A 19,045-nucleotide genomic window follows, 5' to 3' on the forward strand; every position below is an offset into this window, starting at 1 on the left:
GCAGGCACAACAGAGCCAGAACTGCGAGACCGTGTACTATCTCAGGTCCTTTAGTAGAGGGTCTGGAGCCTAAACATGTCAATGGGACTTGAAGATCACAGCACAATCACTGATACGTCCAAGTGAAATGTTTCATAAATGAATTTTAGTGTAGTCTGTTAGAAATTGAAAGGAGAAATCTAATTGATTTTACAAAAATCTGTCAGGATTCGAAAAATAGTGTTTGAAATGGGCACAACTTATTTAGAATGAGTTATTCTTTATGAAGGTTTTAGATAACTGAGGAGGTTTGGATGTATAAAATACATGCATGTAGATCTTAAGTGAAAAAAGCAAAATGTCATCTTAAAAAAATGAAATCTTAATTTTTTTTTTCTTATGGTTTGATTAAGAAGGTAAAGGTCGACTGTAGAATAAATTCCTTCTACTTTATTCATCCTGTTTTCATTTTTCCTCCAGATCGCTCCTTTGATGTCCAAAAAAAATCCAAGTATCCCCCTACATTCCATGCTGCAGGCCGGCTTTCCGATATGCTGAACGGTGGTGATGAAGTCTATGCTAACTGCATGGTGATAGATCAGGTAAGGTGTGACTGATGTCACAAGGTAAATCTGCCCTCTTCCCAACCCCGAGAATGTGAGAAATAAATTAAGCATTATTGTGGTCCTCTGAAAATTTTAGCCTAAGTGCAACTCCAGTGACGCTTCAGTGGAGTCTCATCATAGAAGCATTTAACTGAGGTCCTTCCTTCAGAACATAGCACACCTTACCCTACCAAGGCGCACCGTAAGGGCAAAGTCTTATGACACTGCCAAATGAGAAGAGCGTGAGCTCTCCAATGCTGCCAAAATAGGAAATGACAGTTGAGAGGCAAATTTTTTCTCTATAGCTTTCAAAAAACAATGTGTATATGATCTGATTTAGTAGTATTTGTATTCAAATCCGGCAAGAGCTGGATGAGCAAGAGCTTGATGCCAGCTCCATATGATGCTGTCACATAAATTACTTATTTAATCTTTACAACATACCTGGTGACATGTAATAAGGTTGTAGAGCTTTAATATTAAAATAGAATGGTGTCATGTTACAGGGAAGCTGGAACCCTTTAGAATTCCCTTCCCATTGCCTGATAGAGATTTGTGAGTTAAATCTTCTAAAGGTCAGTGATTTGAATGTACATCTACATATAGATTTATCCTATCTTTGCTTCTTTCCTCTAGCTCAGTGACCCTAACTTTTAATATTTATAAATATTAAACTATAGTTATAGATCTGAAGATTTCTGTGTGTCCTAATTTATGGGAGATTTAAGGGATTTTCAAGGGTAATTCTGACAACACACAATTTCTGTCTTATCCACTGACTTTAAAAAAGCTAGTCTCCGTATAAATGCACCATATATATACTCATAGAGCAATAAGGCATTTTATCCTTTTTTGTTGTTGTTAGTATGCATATATTATACCCTATTACTTACAGATGGTTTCTGCGGTATAAACTTTTTTCTGTCTAGTAGATCTCAATTTTAGCCCTTCAGTCGAATCTCTGCCTTTTCTTTTTGTGTTATAAAACATTGTTATATCAGATGCATAGTATAAATGCATAGGTTGGGATGATGTTCAAAATGACAGAGGACCGAAGCATTGGTGGTATAGTGGTTAGCATAGCTGCCTTCCAAAATGACAGAGGAACCAATAAATCAGAATGGACAGTAGGCAATAAATAATTGGTATAGTTTTTGGTATAAAGCAGCTGAATGTGAGCCCTAGTTATGAAGTCTAGGATGAGGCACAGAGTTCAGGACAAAGTGAGAGTTCTGGGGACCTTCTTTGAAAATACAGGGAAATTGGACTTGATATGCTCTAGCACATTCTGATTTTAATGGTTTTATTCTGTTGCCATATTTTCTCAGCACTTAAATGAAATACTTCTTGAGTTCTGGTCCTTTTAGTTCTGAGCCTCAGTGAATACTATAATATTTTCATTTACCTCAAATAGCTAAAATTGTACATGACTCAGTATTATGAGAGGGAAAATTTTGTCTTTATATGTTCTAAGATACGTTAAAAATACAAAATTTCACAAACTAAAGATAAAGTTAGGATATAATTTCTATTTGAAAACATTTTCAGTGAGAAAAGTATTGCTTTAATAATGTGAAGCCTACATTTAAGGAAAACTTAAACAGGCTAATTGATAAACTGAAATATAGCAGAGAATTCCTGAATACGTGTAATAAAAACAGAAATAAAACTAAAAACCTGGAATCAAGTCACAAAGTTCACTATATTGGTGTAGTATAGGTATTCTATCATTTCTTTTATTGTCCCTAGGTCCATTTGAATAGTAAGAACAACATAAGGAGTCCAAATTCTGTATATTTAAAATAATTTCTAGCAATATCTGGAAAGAATCTTATATAATTTCCTTCATCTCTTTCAACCTAGCATAGAAACCTTAAAAGATTGCTTGCTTGTTTGTGATGCTCTTTCTCATGATTTCTCAAGGTTATGAGATGGTGAGGAAAGTCACACAATAAAACTACTTTGGAAATTACTCTGTCATATACACTACTTTGAGAAAACAACAGCAGCAGCATTGTTTTTGGACATCTTTTCAAACCTACATAATTCAGTACAAAGAATCCCTGTTACACGCTTCATCAAAACTCCCCGAATGTTAATATTTTACTTTAATATTCTCTGAGTATATGTTTATGTGTGTGTGAATGTGAATGCTTAAAATATGTGTATAAATATATTTTTTTAACTATTTGAGAGTAAATTAAAAATATGGTGCCCTTCTACCCCTCAACCTTTCATGATGTATTTTCCTAAAAACATGATCGTCCTCTAACACAGGCACATTTAGTTACAAAATCGGGAAATTGTCATTGATATAGTATTATTACCTGTCTACAGACTTTATACAATTTTAGCCAATTGTCTCAATAAAGTTCTTTGTAGCAAAAGAAAATTCAATTACACATGTTGCATTTAGTTGTGATGTCTCTTTAGTCTCCTTTAATCTGGGGACAGTTCCTTAGTCTTTGTCTTTTATGAGATTGATAACTTTGGAGGGTACACACTAGGTTTTCTGTTGTTGTAAGCATGTCCTTCAGTTTAGGTTTGCTTGTCATTTCCTCATGATTAGACTCACGTTAGTGTGGTTGGCAGGAATATCACAGAAGTGATGTTGTACTCTCAGTGCACGGTATCAAGAGGCACATGACATTAATTTGTGCCATTACTGGTGATGGTATCTTTGATCTACCAAGTTTTTTTTTTTTTTTTCCCCAGTAAAATTACTATTAAAAAATTAAGTATGTTGTGGGAGATAGTTTGAGTCATTGTCAATATCCTGTTACTCATTTGATTTACACCCACGGTTTGAGTATTCCTTGATTGTTTTTGCCTTAGTAAATTCTTATGATAGTTGATTTAGGACCCTAAATTTTCCCCTTTGGCTTCATTTCTCCTTTACCATCCTATATGTAAATGGTGTCATTCTCTTTCTTTTCACCATCTTCTCCCCCAGAAGTGATGTCTAGATGACCACCAGATCAGATCACCTGTACTTTTAAGCCCCAAAGCAAGCACTTTGATCAGCCGGGACCCTTTTCACACATGTAGGCTGGACTTTTTCTTGTGATGATTTTTAGATCAGTCTTAGGCTCTCCACTAACCCCCTTTTCTCTCTGCCATGCAGAATTTTCCAGACTGCCATTACTCTCTGCAAAGACTTATGGCAGGAATATGATAGGTTACTTGCTGAGATTTGGTGTTTATTTTATTTATTTACAGGTAATTTGAAGTTGGGGGCATTTTCTGTCTTCTAGTTATGCTAAGTCCATGCATCTTATGTAGTTTTATTCCTACTTTTTTTGGTAGTGTTTTTTGGGGCACTCAAATTTATGTGACTGTCACTATCTTGATTATCCAGACTCCTATAAATAAAGCTGTCTTTTAAATAAAGCTGTCTACTTTTTAGTTTTTTTCCTCCTCATTTTGAGTCAGAGGTTCATAAAATGTTTAAAACACTCAATTGTTCTTCATTTCGTGAATTACGGGATAGCAGCCAAATGAACAAAAGCATACCATGAAAGAATTCTCTGCTTACATAAAACAAAACAAAAATAAGAACAAACAAAACAAAAAAGACAAAGTAGAAGATTTTTAAATTGAGAAAATTTTATTCTTAGCTAAGCCAATCTGTCTTACGTTTGCTCAGCAAATATTTTTTTTCTGACCACCAGGTTGGTGATTTGGATATTAGCTATATAAATATAGAGGGAATCACTACGAACACCTGCCACGAATCCATAGGTTCCACTCTGGGACCTCAGAGCTGCAAGTACATCCTTCCTACCGACACCAGCCCTGGCATGTACCCACTAAGCGAGAACAAGGAAGCGACATCAAATGCTGAAGCCCAGCAGTCCTTCGCATCACCACCTAGTTCATGTGCTTCCAATTTGAATCTTTCCCTTGGTCTTCGTGGACTTGAAAAGGAGCAAAGTCACCTAAAGGATAGAAGGTAAGGTATTCTATTCTAGAGGAACAATGTAGAAAATCAGACAACCTTGTAGCTGAACTTAGAAAATTCTATTTTCTATTGTCTTTACCACTTCTATCTCTACATCAAAACCTGCCCCCTTTTAGGTTTCTATAGTCCTTGATTTGAAAGTAAGACAGTTAGGAAAACTGACAACATGCTTTACATTCACTACATAGGCAAAAATGAAAAAGTTTAGCAATACCATGTTTTGGTGAAAATGCATACAATGGAAACTACTATTATAGTTGATAGGCATGAAAATTATATAACTTTTTGATATGCATTTTATGACCCAGAAGTATGACCCAGGAGACATACACATGAATATTGATAGTGCAGCAAATAACCAAAATGGGGAATGGATAGATAAATTACAATACAGTTATACAACAGAATACTATACAGTAGTGAAAATGAACTAACTACATATACATAATATGCATCACAAAAACATGCAGTTGAACAAAAAAGTAAGATGCAAAATATTTAGTTAGGTTTCATTTTTATAAAGTGCAAAATTAAACACAATCAAACAATTTATTATTATAGGGCAGCTACATGTCTGTTTAAGCTATAAAACAAAACCCCAAGGCAATGAAGAAAAAAAATCCCAAATTCAAGATAGGCGTTACATCTAGTGGGAAATGTAGGGGATGGGAATGGAAAGGAATAAAAAAGGGTTTCAATAGTATAGCCAATGTTCACATTTCAAGTTGGGTGGGATCATGGGTGTTCGTTCCATTTTTATGCTCTGTAACTTACCTTGCATATATTTTCTTATATATACAAGAATATTATTAAAATAATAGTTTTATTGTATATGATATGACAGTATATATTTATGTGTGTACATGCATGTATGTGTGTTTGTATCTTTGTATCTTTTTCTTATCCACCCAGCCTGTCGTCTATTTTCTTTAGGAAATACGCCAATTGCCACTAATTTCATTTTATTCTGCTGTTCACTTTGCTTAGGTAATAGCTTATTTTTCCCCCATGCCCTAGACCTCTGATTATATGCTCATTTTCACACATAAAATCATGAATCAAAATGAATGTAGAACACACATATATGTGAGTATGTATAATTATCTAGGAATGAACATCCACATAGGTGAATGAGTATTTGGCAGAGATTTAGTTGATCAGAAAGGGGAGAAAGGGAGGGAAAGCAGCAATCTCTAGGTGCCAGGTACTGTGGTGTACTTTGTACTGATATACAACCACTTGAGGTTGTAACACTTTATAACAGGTATTGGTACCAAGGGTATTTATGATACATAAATAATGAAAGATTTTCTTTATATTTGTATTTTGTGAATTATGGGTCTAAAGATACTGAGTGGTCATGGTCTAAAGATACTGAGTGGTCATAAATAGAATTGATGGGGCACTTTGGACTCTCCACATTACCTGCTTGGGAAAAGAGGCTCCCAGTCAAGGCGAGAGTCTACACAGTTCTGCAAAAATGATTTAGCTGTGTGTTATTAGTACATTCTGGTAGGATCTTTGTGGTCTGTCCAGTTTGTGACCCAGGTCTGAAGAAGTGAATAAGTTTTTTTACAGCAGGGGTCGCTGACTCCTGGGCTGCAGACTGGTACTGGGCCATGGCCTGTTAGGAACCGGGCCGCACAGCAGGAGGTGAGCGGCAGGTGAGCAAGAAAAGCTTCATCTGTATTTGCAGCTGCTCCCCAGCACTAGCATCACCACCTCAGCTCCACCCCAGATCATCTGGCATTAGATTCTCATAGGAGCACCGGTCTTTGGTGCCAAAAAGGTTGGGGACTACAGCTTTACAAGAACTACTGTAGGAACAGAAGGAGGAAAAGACACAAATGGGCTCTGTGCTTTGCTTATACAAACATTCTCAGGCACTCTAAATTATGCTTTCTGATCAATCATGGTCTTGCTCTGGGACGTTGAAACATCTTACTGCTGCAGCTATTTTAGAATATAAGAAAAACTATCCAGTTTGAGTAAAGGTAATTAAAAGCCTCTGGAAAAATGTCACAGCTGGTTGAGGGGTTGGACAAGGAGAGGAAGATATCCTAAGAGAAAAACTCCAACTGGTTCCGCGGGCCAACTTTATCTCCTATAAATTCTGTCCCCTCTGAAAAATGTAGAAATTAGGAGAAAGAATGTGTGATCCCCAGAAAGTCCCACTTTGACCCTGAATGGCCGTGGGACCCTCCCTTCAGAGGGTTTTGTGGTGGGAGTGTGTGACACAAGATATAATGAACTCAAAGTGAAATGCGCCGAGTTCATTAATAAGTGAATTAATAGGCTGAGAGACTAGAAGTTCTAATGAAGAATCAATTTCAGGGCACACAATAAAACCTGAATTAACACGGGAGCAAGGCTGACTGGGACCTAAGTCCTAAGTTTTCTAAGGTTTAAAACAATATTTTGGTGAAAGTAAAATAGTATGCACAGTAAGTAACTATTATACTATCTAAACTTAATAACTATTCTAAGAAGCTACAAGGGGAAAATAAGCAATGCAACATTTATTTTAAAAAACTATACAACAAAAAATTCGGTGATAGAAGACAGATGTTCTGTTCTAAATTACATCTTTAAAACCGTTTTTTGTTTGTTTATTTTTCCATAGTAAGAAATGCTTGTCACATCGTGAACCATCCCCTCTCCTGACCATACACATAAAATTTAAGTGTTTTATGAAATAACATGTGGACTTTATTCTGACATTTTCTGCTCTATACTGTTTTAAAAGAAAAGTCTGGTCATAACCTACTGAATTGATTTTCTGTCCCACTAATGGGATTTTAGAACATGGTATTGTAAAATGAACCTAGAGGTAAACCTAAAGAATATTGTCTATAACATTGAATATCTTAAGTTAATAGCGTAACAAAGAAAAACCACAGCCCAATTTTGAATTAGAAAAAGAAATGTTTTAAAGTATAATATGCAAAATAAAATAATACTCATTGATACTTCCAGGGTGTATTCATAGTGGAGAAATGCTGTATATAACTGGACAGGCTTGTGTTAAAATAGGATATTGTTACAGGCAACCAACCATTTGAACTAATTTTTGAACTAATTTTCATTAGTAGAGAGATCACAAGTTGAAAGACAAATGCAGAGGCACAGGACTTCCACAAACCTTTGACCAACTATCCCACCCCTAGATTGCTTCTACCTCCAGATAATCATTGAATCAAGGACTTTAATCATTGAATTAGCACCTTAAAATATCTGTAACTACATTGCTATAATGTTCAAAGTACCAACATTTACTAGAAGGGTTTTCTTAACACTAAGCTTTAGTTTTTCATGAGATAATTTTATGTACTCCAACAGATTTGGGTGTAAAATTAAACTAAAGTGTGAAGTCCACCTCCAATTTTTCCTTTCCTTCTCAATGCCAAAGTGAAGGCTCTCAGTGAGTCTTCAAGGAAAACACCCCGCTTTGGGAACTTCAGTGGTGCCAGCCGTGGCCTTCACTTACTGCTGGGTTCGCTGGTACCAAGGAGGGCTAGCGACTAATCTTAGTGTTTGGATTAGAGACGTATGTAGTACCAAATGTCATGTAATTTATTACATTGATATTCGGTGGCTTTTAAATAGCCTATTTTTTTTTTTTAAAGAAAAATAACCCAAGCAGGTTTTTCAGAGTTTTGTAATCAAGATGGTTTCATTATATTGTTATTAAAAATTTAATCCCAGAACTGTAACAACCAAAAAAAAAAAAAAAAAAAACTTTAAAAAAATACACTGTTCCTTTTGTTTGTTTGTTGTTTTTTGTTTTATAAAAGGACAACAACATGGTGGGTACCAGAGGGGAAGGGGTGTAGGGGAGAGGATGAAGAGGGTAAAGGGGGTCAAAAATATGGTGACAGAAGGAGACTAGACTTTGGGTGGTAAGCAGATGTCGTATTATAAATTGTACACCTGAAATTTATGTAATGTTATTAACCAATGGTATCCAGATAAATTTATCTTTTTTTAGAGACGAAAGGAAAGTTAATTAGAAAAGGGGTAACACTCCACAGACGGAATGTGGTCTCCTCTCAGAGGCAGAGAGTGAGAGGGACAGTGAGAGGGACAGTGAGACAGACAGAGTAAAGAACACTGAGAGAAAGAAAGTGACAGAGACCCCAAATACATTTAATTAAAAAAAAAAATGCACCATGCAATTAGCATGGCTGTGAAAGCTGTTGGCCTCAAAGTTTGAGTGGTTTAAAATGTAAATGTTATGGAACCAGCCAGGAATGTGGAAGGTCAAATTCTTTCCTTTCAGTTTCATGGTTATCAAAGATAAAGGAGGAAAGAAAAGCATTAGTAGATGAGCATAAGTACTACCTGTTTCTGAGGTAGATTTTTCATGGGAATAATTTTTTAAAAAATTTCTACCTATGATAATCTAATATGACAAATTTGGGACCTAACTTGATTCATGTCTGACCTATGACTTGACACTCGCTGGGCTTGTGTCTGACCTATGAGTTTACAACAACTCTGGGGTGAAACCTCTGCTCATCATTCTTTCCCTGTGCCTCTGCCCTCCTGAGCTTTCCAGCCCAGGGACAATACAGATAATGCTACACTGCATATTTTCACTGCAGATCCTCCCAGAACACCCCTTTCCCCAACAGCCCAGTGACTCTATTTTGTCTATATTTTTAATATTTTAAGGGTAACTATTTAGGGCTTGTAATAATTACATTTACAAAACAGCAATAGGATAACACTAACTGGAACCAGCTTTTGTTTCTTAGAGCACTTGAAGTGGTTTTTGCAAAGAAGAAATTTTTACTTGGGGAAACAGAATTTCGTTGAAAAACAGAATATTTGAGAGGAAAAAACAACAAAAACTTCTTAAATATAAATTTGGTTAGCAATTAAATGAGGACCCATTGTACCTCACACCAATAACATAATTTGAATTCAGAGAAATAGAAACAATGACTCTGCTTTCTCGATCATTTACTTGTTCATTTTGTGCTTTAGTTCTAGTCTCGATGTCTTGGATGCCGACAGTGAAGGCGAAGGGCCTTCAGAGCAGCCCCACGCTTGTCACACGCCAGTGTCTCAGAGTTCCTCAAGATCTGGGATTCCTAGTGGGGACGAATTGGACTCTTTTGAGACCAACACTGAACCAGATTTTAACATCTCCAGGACTGAGTCACTTTCTTTATCAAGTAACCCGCAGTCAAAGGTATTCTTGTTGGTATTCATTTGGGTTATTCTAAGCTTAGAAAATGTGTTGTCTAAATCTAATTCATTTCTGAAAAACGTTTTATTCACATGCATAATTTTTTTGAGACCCATGAGCTACCTGATTCGTTTTAATTTTTCTCATTTTAATTTGTATACTCCTTATTTACAAGAGCTGATTTGTTTTCATTAATTCACATGTAATTTTTCATAGACTTGGAAAATTTTTTTATTTTACACAGTAATTTCTACCATCATCTCTTAAGCAAAGGGAGAAAACTGGTAGTATTAAGTGGATTTAAGTGATCAAACTTATTTTGCTCACATAAAACTTTTCTTGGCCCAAGTGATGAGGTAAGATATTACTAAGACAGAGGTGATGTTGAGTATTCCTGGCCGCATGCACTAATCTGGAACACCATAAACTTTATTAGTTTTCCACAGGAGACAGAATTTTTCTCATTGGCACTTTCTCATTGGGGTTTCACTTTGTTATAGTTGTTTCTTTTTAAAAATTAAATTCCTCCAATCTTGCAGAGAAAGCCCTTTTGTGTTCGGACATATGTTTTCTTCCATTTTGATTTGTATTATTGTCCACTTGTCTCGTTTTAAATTGAGTTTACTAAGGTAAAATAATGTGTGCTATGCCCAAACAGCTCTTACTGTGACACATGGATGTTATGATACTGCTTTATTTTTGTAGTATGCTCTACAATATACAAGACATGTTTATGTATGTACAAAATATAACTATCATAAGTTGCCTAGGATGTAAGTGATACTTTTAATTTTCGAGTAGATGAGGTTCCGCAGAGGCGCGATGTCTTGCCCTGTTTACCCAAGCTCGGTGATAGTCAGAACTCAGATCCAGGTCTCTGACCACAGATCCTCGCTCCTTCCCCCTCAGCTCTGAGGCCAGTAGAACTGTCATAATCTTCTGAACCTGAAGGTCATATGATATTTCTGGATAATAAGAAATGGATATGGTTGTTAATATAGACCCTTCTTCGTTTTGCATTTTGAATGGAATCATGAAGCACTCATCATTACTTGGAATGAAAAGTAATTCAATCTTTGTGAAACAGTTTCACATTGTTCACTTTTAAGAAGAATCTGTCCTTTAAAATATATCTAGCCTTGCCTCTAATTGCCCTGTGTAACTTTTTACCAGGAGTTTCTGGATAATTTTCAAGTCCCATTATTATGCAAAATGATTACCATATATGACTTAAATGCAGAGGGTGGCATTTGATGAGGGCCTTTTGTGGCCAGCTCACTGTTAGGGTTATAGGATGGCTTGGGATGGCCTTTCTGACATCCAGGCCCAGAGGGTCCTCCCTAAAAAGACAGTCAGGGTAGCCACAGCCCAGGACTGTTTGCAGCAGGGTTAGGCATCTGTTTTCAACTTTCCTCCAGGCTCTTTAAACTGATGAATTTAGGGAAACCATGTGTTTTCACTTAGGGAGAACAGAAGGGAGACCAGTGCTTGTGAAGGACAGTTGCTGATGGCTTAATTTTAGTAATAAATTTTAAATTACTTTATTTTAGCCCTAGCTTTAAGTGGTATCTTACAAATGGTGGATGGGATCAATTCTAAGGCCATGAGGCCATTATTGGATTGGAGTTGGGCACCGTAAATGGCTTTAGTGGTGTTCTGTTGCATATTCATTTAAATTTTCTAGAACAAGTAAGAAAACTATGTTTTAATTATTTTGCATCTGCCATTTTCACATATGTTGCTAACATTACAACAGAAATTGTATGTAATCGAGAAAACAGGAACAAAAATGACAGGTCATTTAAAAGAAATGAAGATGCATAATAAATCAGTGATATTCAAATATAATCCCAGGAAGTACTGGATGGAAGTTTTATTAAAAGATGAGTACAGCCTAGGAAGATTTGTGTATTGACCTGATGATTCTTCCCTAGAGGCTGCAGCTAACATTGTAAACTTAAATAGCCGTTTGTAAGTTTTTAAAACTCTTGTCATTGTAAGTGGCTATTCCTCTACCTCCTAATCATCATCAAGTATGGAGGTATTAGTTAATATCGAATTTTGCCCAAATGCTACATTATAAAATAAAAATAACCGAAAACTTAGACGAGAAAAAGTCAAACTCATCTTTAAATATACTAGAGGAAAAGTCATTTGACTTAATTTTACACTTTTAACCAACTTGTTTGGAATGTCATTTTTGTATCCTAAAGTATATGTAAGAACTGTTCCCAAAACTGAAGTTTACTAAAGCACTGAAAGACAATAAAATTTAAAAGTTTAAAATTTGAAAATTGTGAGAGGCAAACAGAAACAATAAGATTACATTAGAAATGTTCAGATTGAATATTTTTACAAAGATGCTGATTTAGTAACATTTATGGTGAACATATACTTTCAAGTCTTGTGTGGCATTTTTAAAAAACTTTATTATGGTCTCTTTTAGGAATCATTGCTTTCTGGAGTCCGCTCACGTTCTTATTCCTGCTCATCACCCAAAATCTCTTTAGGAAAAACTCGGTTGGTGCGTGATTTTACAGTGTGCAATTCAAGTGAAGGTGAGCATTATTTACCATTTGGTTTTGAAAGTATTCTATTTCAGAGCAGATTTTCAGTTAGTAAAATTACACAAAATATACAAGAACGGCAGGTGGGGATTTTCAATTTTATTTTCACAATTGATTTTTCTAAGCTTAGCAAAATCCTTTACTCATTGGATATCAGACAAGTTAAAGATTTGATTTTGATGAAATTATAAATTTGTACACACCTTTTTGTTACTTTATTCTTTGAATAAAATGTTTTCCTCAAGGATAGTATAAACTAGAATTTATTCTAGTTCATTATTGTGAGGGCTTTAGAGAATTTTATATAAGTAAAATGCATAACTTACTTTTGCCCTGTATATAAGTTGCTGAAATAGTCTAACTCTTTGGAGGCAAACCACCACGAAATAGATTTTCTTTCTTTCTTTATGAAAGAACTTTAGAGAGTCAAAATAAGAGAACATATTTGAAGCATGAGTAAATATATCCCAGCATTTTTGTGCCAGTGCAAGCCATCTGAAATGTAACTTTTATACATTAAAGTTTTAATCAAAATATAGTATGCCTATAGAATGGGGTATAAATTATAAGCATATAGCTTGATGGATTTTTAAAAGTAAATTTAGATCAATAAATAGGACAATTATGAGCAACTTAGAGCTGACCTTGTAGCCCCTCTCAGCCACCACCCCATTTTCGACTTTACTTTTAAATGTAATTTTTTATACTTTCTATATATAATATATTATGTAATAATTACATTTAAAGGCATATTTGGAAATATTCATGTTAATCTGTAATATATAGCATTACGTAATAAATTACATAATAAATTTTTATCAATGATTATATAATTTTTTTTTTTTGTCTATTCTCCTTGACTCTTAAAAGATGCAAAAAACAAGAGATGTGCTTAAGAAATATAGTTTTCCCAGTGTAGAATATTCAAAATAGAATTATTCTACTTTTTCTTTTTTCTTTCCTTTTTTAAAATTCTTGCTTTATTCCATTGTTGTTATTTTGCATTTTTATGCTATGTAGAACAATACTGAAAGTATAGTCTCCGTGGTTGGTGCTGCCTTCTTAAAACAGCGACTTATATACGAGAGGTGTTCAATAAATATTTATTAAATGAATATAGTAGACAAGATACAGAAAATACAAAATGCTACTAGGCATTTTTTTTTTTTCCCATTTATCTTTTTGCGAAGTCTTTTTGGAGAGGAGAAAGTAAGACCACTGATATATGTCAGTTCTAATTTTTGGAATGGAAAGATGGAGAAAAGGACTAAGAGAAAGAGGATACAATTACCTTTTAGAAGACAGGAAAAGAAAATGGATTAAATTTGCCCTGGATTTTATTTTTTTTTAATATCACGAATATTTCTAGAATCTTCAGGTATCCCTAACCTTAGTTTAGGTTGAGATTCCTTTTAATGGCACCTTTTTACTGATAGTCCTAGGTAGCAAATTAACTTTATACTGTAGCTATTGGGAAAATAGTTTTAAGTCTTCTGTGAAGTGTGCAAAATGGTGGCCTTGCCTTTATATCTGTAGTATCTCTGTTTGTTTGTTTGTTTGTTTGTTTGTTTATGCACGGCAACCCTTGGTTGACCTCACAGATTGCAAGAACCTTGTCAGCTTACAATCCTTTCTTTTAAAAAAATTTTTATGCCTACAGCACCTGGTCTTCCTAGGTGGTCTCCCATCCAAGTACTAACCAGGCCCGACCCTGCTTAGCTTCCAAGATCAGATGGGATTGGGCTTATTCAGGGTAGCGTGGCCATAGACATCTCTGATTTTTTTTAAGTCAGACAGTTATGAAGTTTGAAACAGATAACTGAGAGGAACTGCTTGTCTATAAGGAAAAAGAGCCCTTACTTTTGAATTCTTTAATGAATCAGGAAGGATATCTTTGCCTAACATATAATCCTTAAGCCTTTGCATTTGAATGAGAAAGAATCAAAAGCTGACAGTAATTCCTTTGGTTTTTCTGTGAACAAAAGCTTATCTTGCGATATTATATTTAAAACCAGGGCTATTTAAATGAAGTTTGATACTCTCCAGAAGGTAAGAATTCCAAACAAGCAATTTAGGTTGAGGCTACGCACTAAATGTACACAGGTTTTAACAGATATTACTGTGTGGTTGCAAATGTTTGGATTGATACCATTTAGGTCAGTCAAAACTGTAGGACTATGAAGAATAAATTAACTCTTAAGAATGAATAATTTTAACTGTGTGTGACCAAAGCACAGATGTGAAACCTTGACTACTTCAAAGAGGTATTCTAATGTTTCATTGTTTAATTTGCTTAAACTAATCAGAGGTAAATTGACATCTGTGGTGTTAGAAATCTTCTATCTATGAGTTTTGAATAGTCCTAAGCATTTTCTCAATTTGAATACACCCCAAATCTCCTTTTGCCCCAGTGGAAAACTCCCATATATGAGCTGTAACATAGGTGAACAAAGAGACGATGGTCTTTCTGTCCTTTTTATTCTTATTTGTGTTCTCTCTTCCTTGTCTTCTCCAAAAGGTTACTTATTATCATGTCTTATGCTTTTTTTTTGAACCAGGAGTGCAATGGTGGCACCTTTATTACTTAATGCTAATATACATAAAACAAAGTCCAACCCTATACATAATTCCCTTTGGTACGTTGTGAGTCTAGATAGAAAGGAACATTATCAAATATTGAGATGATAATTATTACCTCCCCAAGATGTACAGAAGTGTTCTACATTTAAAAATCTGAGGAATGAAATGAATGTACTTTTGAATATCTGTGCACTGATGGATGGAATACTATTAAACATTGTCCAGTTTCCTGATTTTAGTTCTGTTATCTTATTAGCTAGATTATTTTGGACAAGTGGCTTATTCTCTTGGCACCTCAAACTATTTACAGTAAGGATACTGATTTTTGCCCAAGACTTAATTTGCGGAACATTTAACAACAGTAAAATAAAGCCTTCAAATTTTTCAAAGTAGATTTTCTTTTGCCTATAAGATAATATTAGGTTCAACATTGATATTTACTCATTTCAGGGGGTATCTGTTAGTAGTTTTTCTCCTTACATATCTGGCCCATTTTCCTTTGCGTCTTCATTTTGCCTCTTCGCACTTCTGGATTGTAACAGTAAAGGATTTGTCCCTGCTCTGTAGATGGTGTGCTCCACAGTGGCCGTTCCATCCTTCAGTCTCTCTCACTGTCTAAATCAGTGTCTCTGCTCCATCCCTGTAGTAAGTACTCTAGTTCCTTCCGAAAACAAGATGGCGCTAAGCTGCTTGCATGAGCCTGCCCCTTACCCCCGACAAGTCCAATGGGAAAGGTGGTTTTCCCTTTCCTATGAGCGACAAAGCACATCTCTGGACTGGCCGCTGCTAGGATTTGATAAAGGCATTGCAGCTTTATTAAAATGGAGTCTTCCTTAGGCTGACCTTCAAGTCTTTTCTTTTGGGCTTTGCTTAAAAAGCAGCTGAGATATTTATTGATTCTATATGTTTGGGAATTAGTGTTACAAATAAGGGATGAAGCTCTGGTGAGAAACATCCAAAAAAATAAAACTAATTTTCTGCACTCCTGAAAATGTTTGCTGCCCTTTGCTGATGCTAACTTAGTTCTTAAAATCATTACACGTTGCCATGTTATGGCCTCTTCTCCATTCTCTCCAAACTAGGGAAAGTAATGAAGATATCCAGAGCAATGCATTATTTATATAAAGTGACTTATTTTTTCATAACTGGTGGTGTATATAATGAAAACAATACGATTGAGTGTGTACATTTCAGATTAACACATGACTGCTAGTTTGTCTGCCTTAGTTTTCATTTTATTATTCTGTGTCTTGTAGAACAAAGAGCTTACAGCTTACCGGAGCCCCCAAGAGAAAAAAGGTATTTTAACTTTTGCAAATTTCCTGAGTGACTCTTTGATCCATCTTTGGAAAGTGTGCGTATCATTTTTGACATTTGTTTAATAGTTTGTGAGGTTTCTATGTAATGAGCCTGCCTGAATTCTTGGCTTCCTTTGTGATTTGTATCAGCATAGGTTGGCCAGCTGCTCCTTTCAGTCCCCAGATGTGCAGCCCTTAGGACTGAAGACAGAATATATTCTATTTTTGGGGTATTGTCAAAGCCAAACACTTCCAACATATAGGACTGAGGAGAGCAGAGTGCGGACTGCCTGGTTTTGAAAAGCATCAAGATAGGTTGGTCTGCCCTGACAAGAAGCATCACTATGGTAACAGGCCCCTGGGTGATCAGTTATAGAAAGTATAGAAAGCCTAAACAGTTCTACCGTCTGTCTGCATGGAGTGTTGCTTAGAAGTGTTAAGTTTGAAACAGAGTAAATGATGCAGAAAGTTCTTTAAGCATTATCAGTTTTATGATTGATATGCAGATTTGAAAGATTTATGCCTAAGCTTTTTTTCTGTAGAAGGTAAAACTGTCACTGGAATAAAGTTTGGGTAACTGACTAGTGTGAGCAGGCAAGATTGTTGAGATCTGTTGGCCTTGAGTAACTAACAACTTGTGTGAAATAGCCCTCGGGTTATGACAGGAATATCAAAAAAGGCATAAATGTTTGGCTTTAAGAGACCATGTGAAAAAGGAAAATGGTTTTAATTTGGGAAATATTAACACTAAAACTCTGAAACCTTTTAATAAATAGATCAAGATGGACTATTTTGCTTTAAATCTTAGAATAAAAGTATCACTAAGAAAAGCCTCCTTTTATTCATTCATATATTTTTGAGACCAGAATAGAAATTTTGAAATGAGAAAGCCAGAGGAAGGCTAAGAATGCCTTTTAAGAATAGGATGATGATGAAGATGACATCATGACAATGATGATAATAAATAGCAGGAGCAGCCATCGCTGACCATTGCTGGGTGTTTTTTATGTGCCTTGCTCTGTTTTAAGCTGCTTACACTTATCAATCAACCTTCCATATTTGCTCAGAGGTTACGTTGCATTACCCATTCTTATAATAGGACAGTGTGTCATGTCTATGATATTCACATTTCTACCAGGTTGGATGATTAATCCGAGTTTTTAATACTTAGTGTTTCAGTATTTTTTAATTTATATTGTCATGTCTCAGGTCTTATCAGCCTTTGAGATTACAGATTAAATGGTACGGTTTTATGTCATTTTGTAAAAGTATATAGGATACATGGTAAATTTTGCTGCATGTATAAGTTTTAAATCAAAACTGAAAAATTGTTCTTGATATAGTCTTCTGTAGCATGGAGAATTGGGAGTAGAGCTGAGTAAACAAAAATTAATTTTCTTTATTTGAAAGAGTTGTGCTCCTCCTAGGAAGTAGGGGAGAGGATTTCTTGACCTCAAAAGGGGGTCAAATATGTGGTGGCAGAAAGAAAGGTGAACACAGTGTAAATATATATATATATATATGATTTACTGTTAAAGGGTACAGCTGAAACTTATTGGATTTCGTTAACCAATGTCACCATAAAAAATTAATAAATAAATAAATACATAAAAGTACATTATGTATCATTAAAAAAAAGAAAAAATCCTCATTGACCTTACCATTCTTTAATTCTGAGGTATAGGTCTTCTCACCATACTACTGTTCTCTTAGACATTGGATGACACTTTGTGAGGTTACAAATGGTGTGCCAGAAAAGATTCTTTATAAGCTGTCAAATGTATTTTTTTCTCCATTCCCAAAGCAAGCCTGTTAAGCAAATTAGGATGCTTAAGACACAAGAGGTATGGACATTTACAGAGTCTATTAACTAGTCAGTTCTCTAAGGAGGTGGCTGTGGTGGTAAAGGAAATAAGAAGCTCTGAGTTCCTTTCGGTAGGGAACATTCATTTCTATTCACCCTCTTTCCGTCTGACTTTTTCGACTGTTTTCTCTAAGTAGCAAACCCAGTTTCACTTGTTGGTACAGGATTCAAGAAGCAGGTCACTCGCTGCCCTGACTATGCCTTAGATCCGCATGACCAAGAGGCAGCTCTGAAGCCATTTATTTTTTCTAAATGCATTCTTAAGTTTAAACTCTCAATTATCTAGTATAGAGTTAAATAAAGTTTTGTTTAATATGTACCAGGTAAGTACATATTATATTTAAGTGTGAGACGGTCCCTTAAAAACAATTTAGTCTAAGCCTGTCATTGATCAAATGAGAAAAAAACTGAAGTCTTAGAAAGTGGTCCTTGAATTCATTTTCACAAAATGTAATCATATATATTTTGGTGCATATCAATAACATGGTTGTTTTTCAAAAGTATTTCCCAGAGATGAATGTGTTATCCACTAACGCTGACAAATGAGAAGTTGGGGGAGGAGTGGGTAGGAGAGACTTCGGCTATGAAATATTCATTTTGGAAATAGTCTACTGAAGTGTTATCTGGTTTTGACATGATATTTAGGTTGATCTTTAATGTATGCTTTTTCTGTAATAATATTAGAAGTATAAGACTATCAGAGAAAGTTCCAGGAGAAATATAAGCTTTCATAGCTGGGACTTGTTTTTCTCTAAAGAATAATGATAGGGATTAGAGGAAAACAAATGATGTTCACAGACTGGGTGAAATTACCTCTAGCTTGCCTCTTATTTTTGGGCGAGTATCCATACCCTTCTCTCCTTTACAACCAAGAGAGTCTCAGATTGCAAATAGCCTCTTTGAATGGAGAGACTAAACCAAGAGGTAGACAGTCTGTTTCTCAGGCTATATTGACAAAGGAAATGTGCGTCTGCTGAGTATTATCTCTATGTTCCAA

The 19,045-nt window shown here is 35.3% G+C and overlaps 1 protein-coding gene and 1 non-coding gene across 9 annotated transcripts in view; one reads left to right on the top strand and one right to left on the bottom strand.

Annotated features, from left to right (window-relative positions):
- ARHGEF28 (Rho guanine nucleotide exchange factor 28) overlaps window positions 1-19,045 on the top strand; it is a 264,414-nt gene that overhangs the window by 167,952 nt on the left and 77,417 nt on the right. For all 8 annotated transcript variants that reach the window (XM_015590473.1, XM_025047883.1, XM_025047885.1 and 5 more), the window contains 5 exons: window positions 460-581; window positions 4,256-4,536; window positions 9,535-9,742; window positions 12,186-12,297; window positions 16,143-16,185. In XM_015590473.1, the coding sequence (XP_015445959.1) occupies window positions 460-581; window positions 4,256-4,536; window positions 9,535-9,742; window positions 12,186-12,297; window positions 16,143-16,185 (766 nt within the window). The remainder of the gene's footprint in view (window positions 1-459; window positions 582-4,255; window positions 4,537-9,534; window positions 9,743-12,185; window positions 12,298-16,142; window positions 16,186-19,045) is intronic.
- Window positions 13,958-14,076, bottom strand: LOC112480774. Its single transcript, XR_003046765.1, has one exon. It is a non-coding gene; the product is annotated as a 5S ribosomal RNA (ribosomal RNA).

The sequence above is a fragment of the Pteropus alecto genome, unplaced genomic scaffold (genome assembly GCF_000325575.1).
Source record: "Pteropus alecto unplaced genomic scaffold, ASM32557v1 scaffold20, whole genome shotgun sequence".
NCBI classification, from domain to species: domain Eukaryota; kingdom Metazoa; phylum Chordata; class Mammalia; order Chiroptera; family Pteropodidae; genus Pteropus; species Pteropus alecto.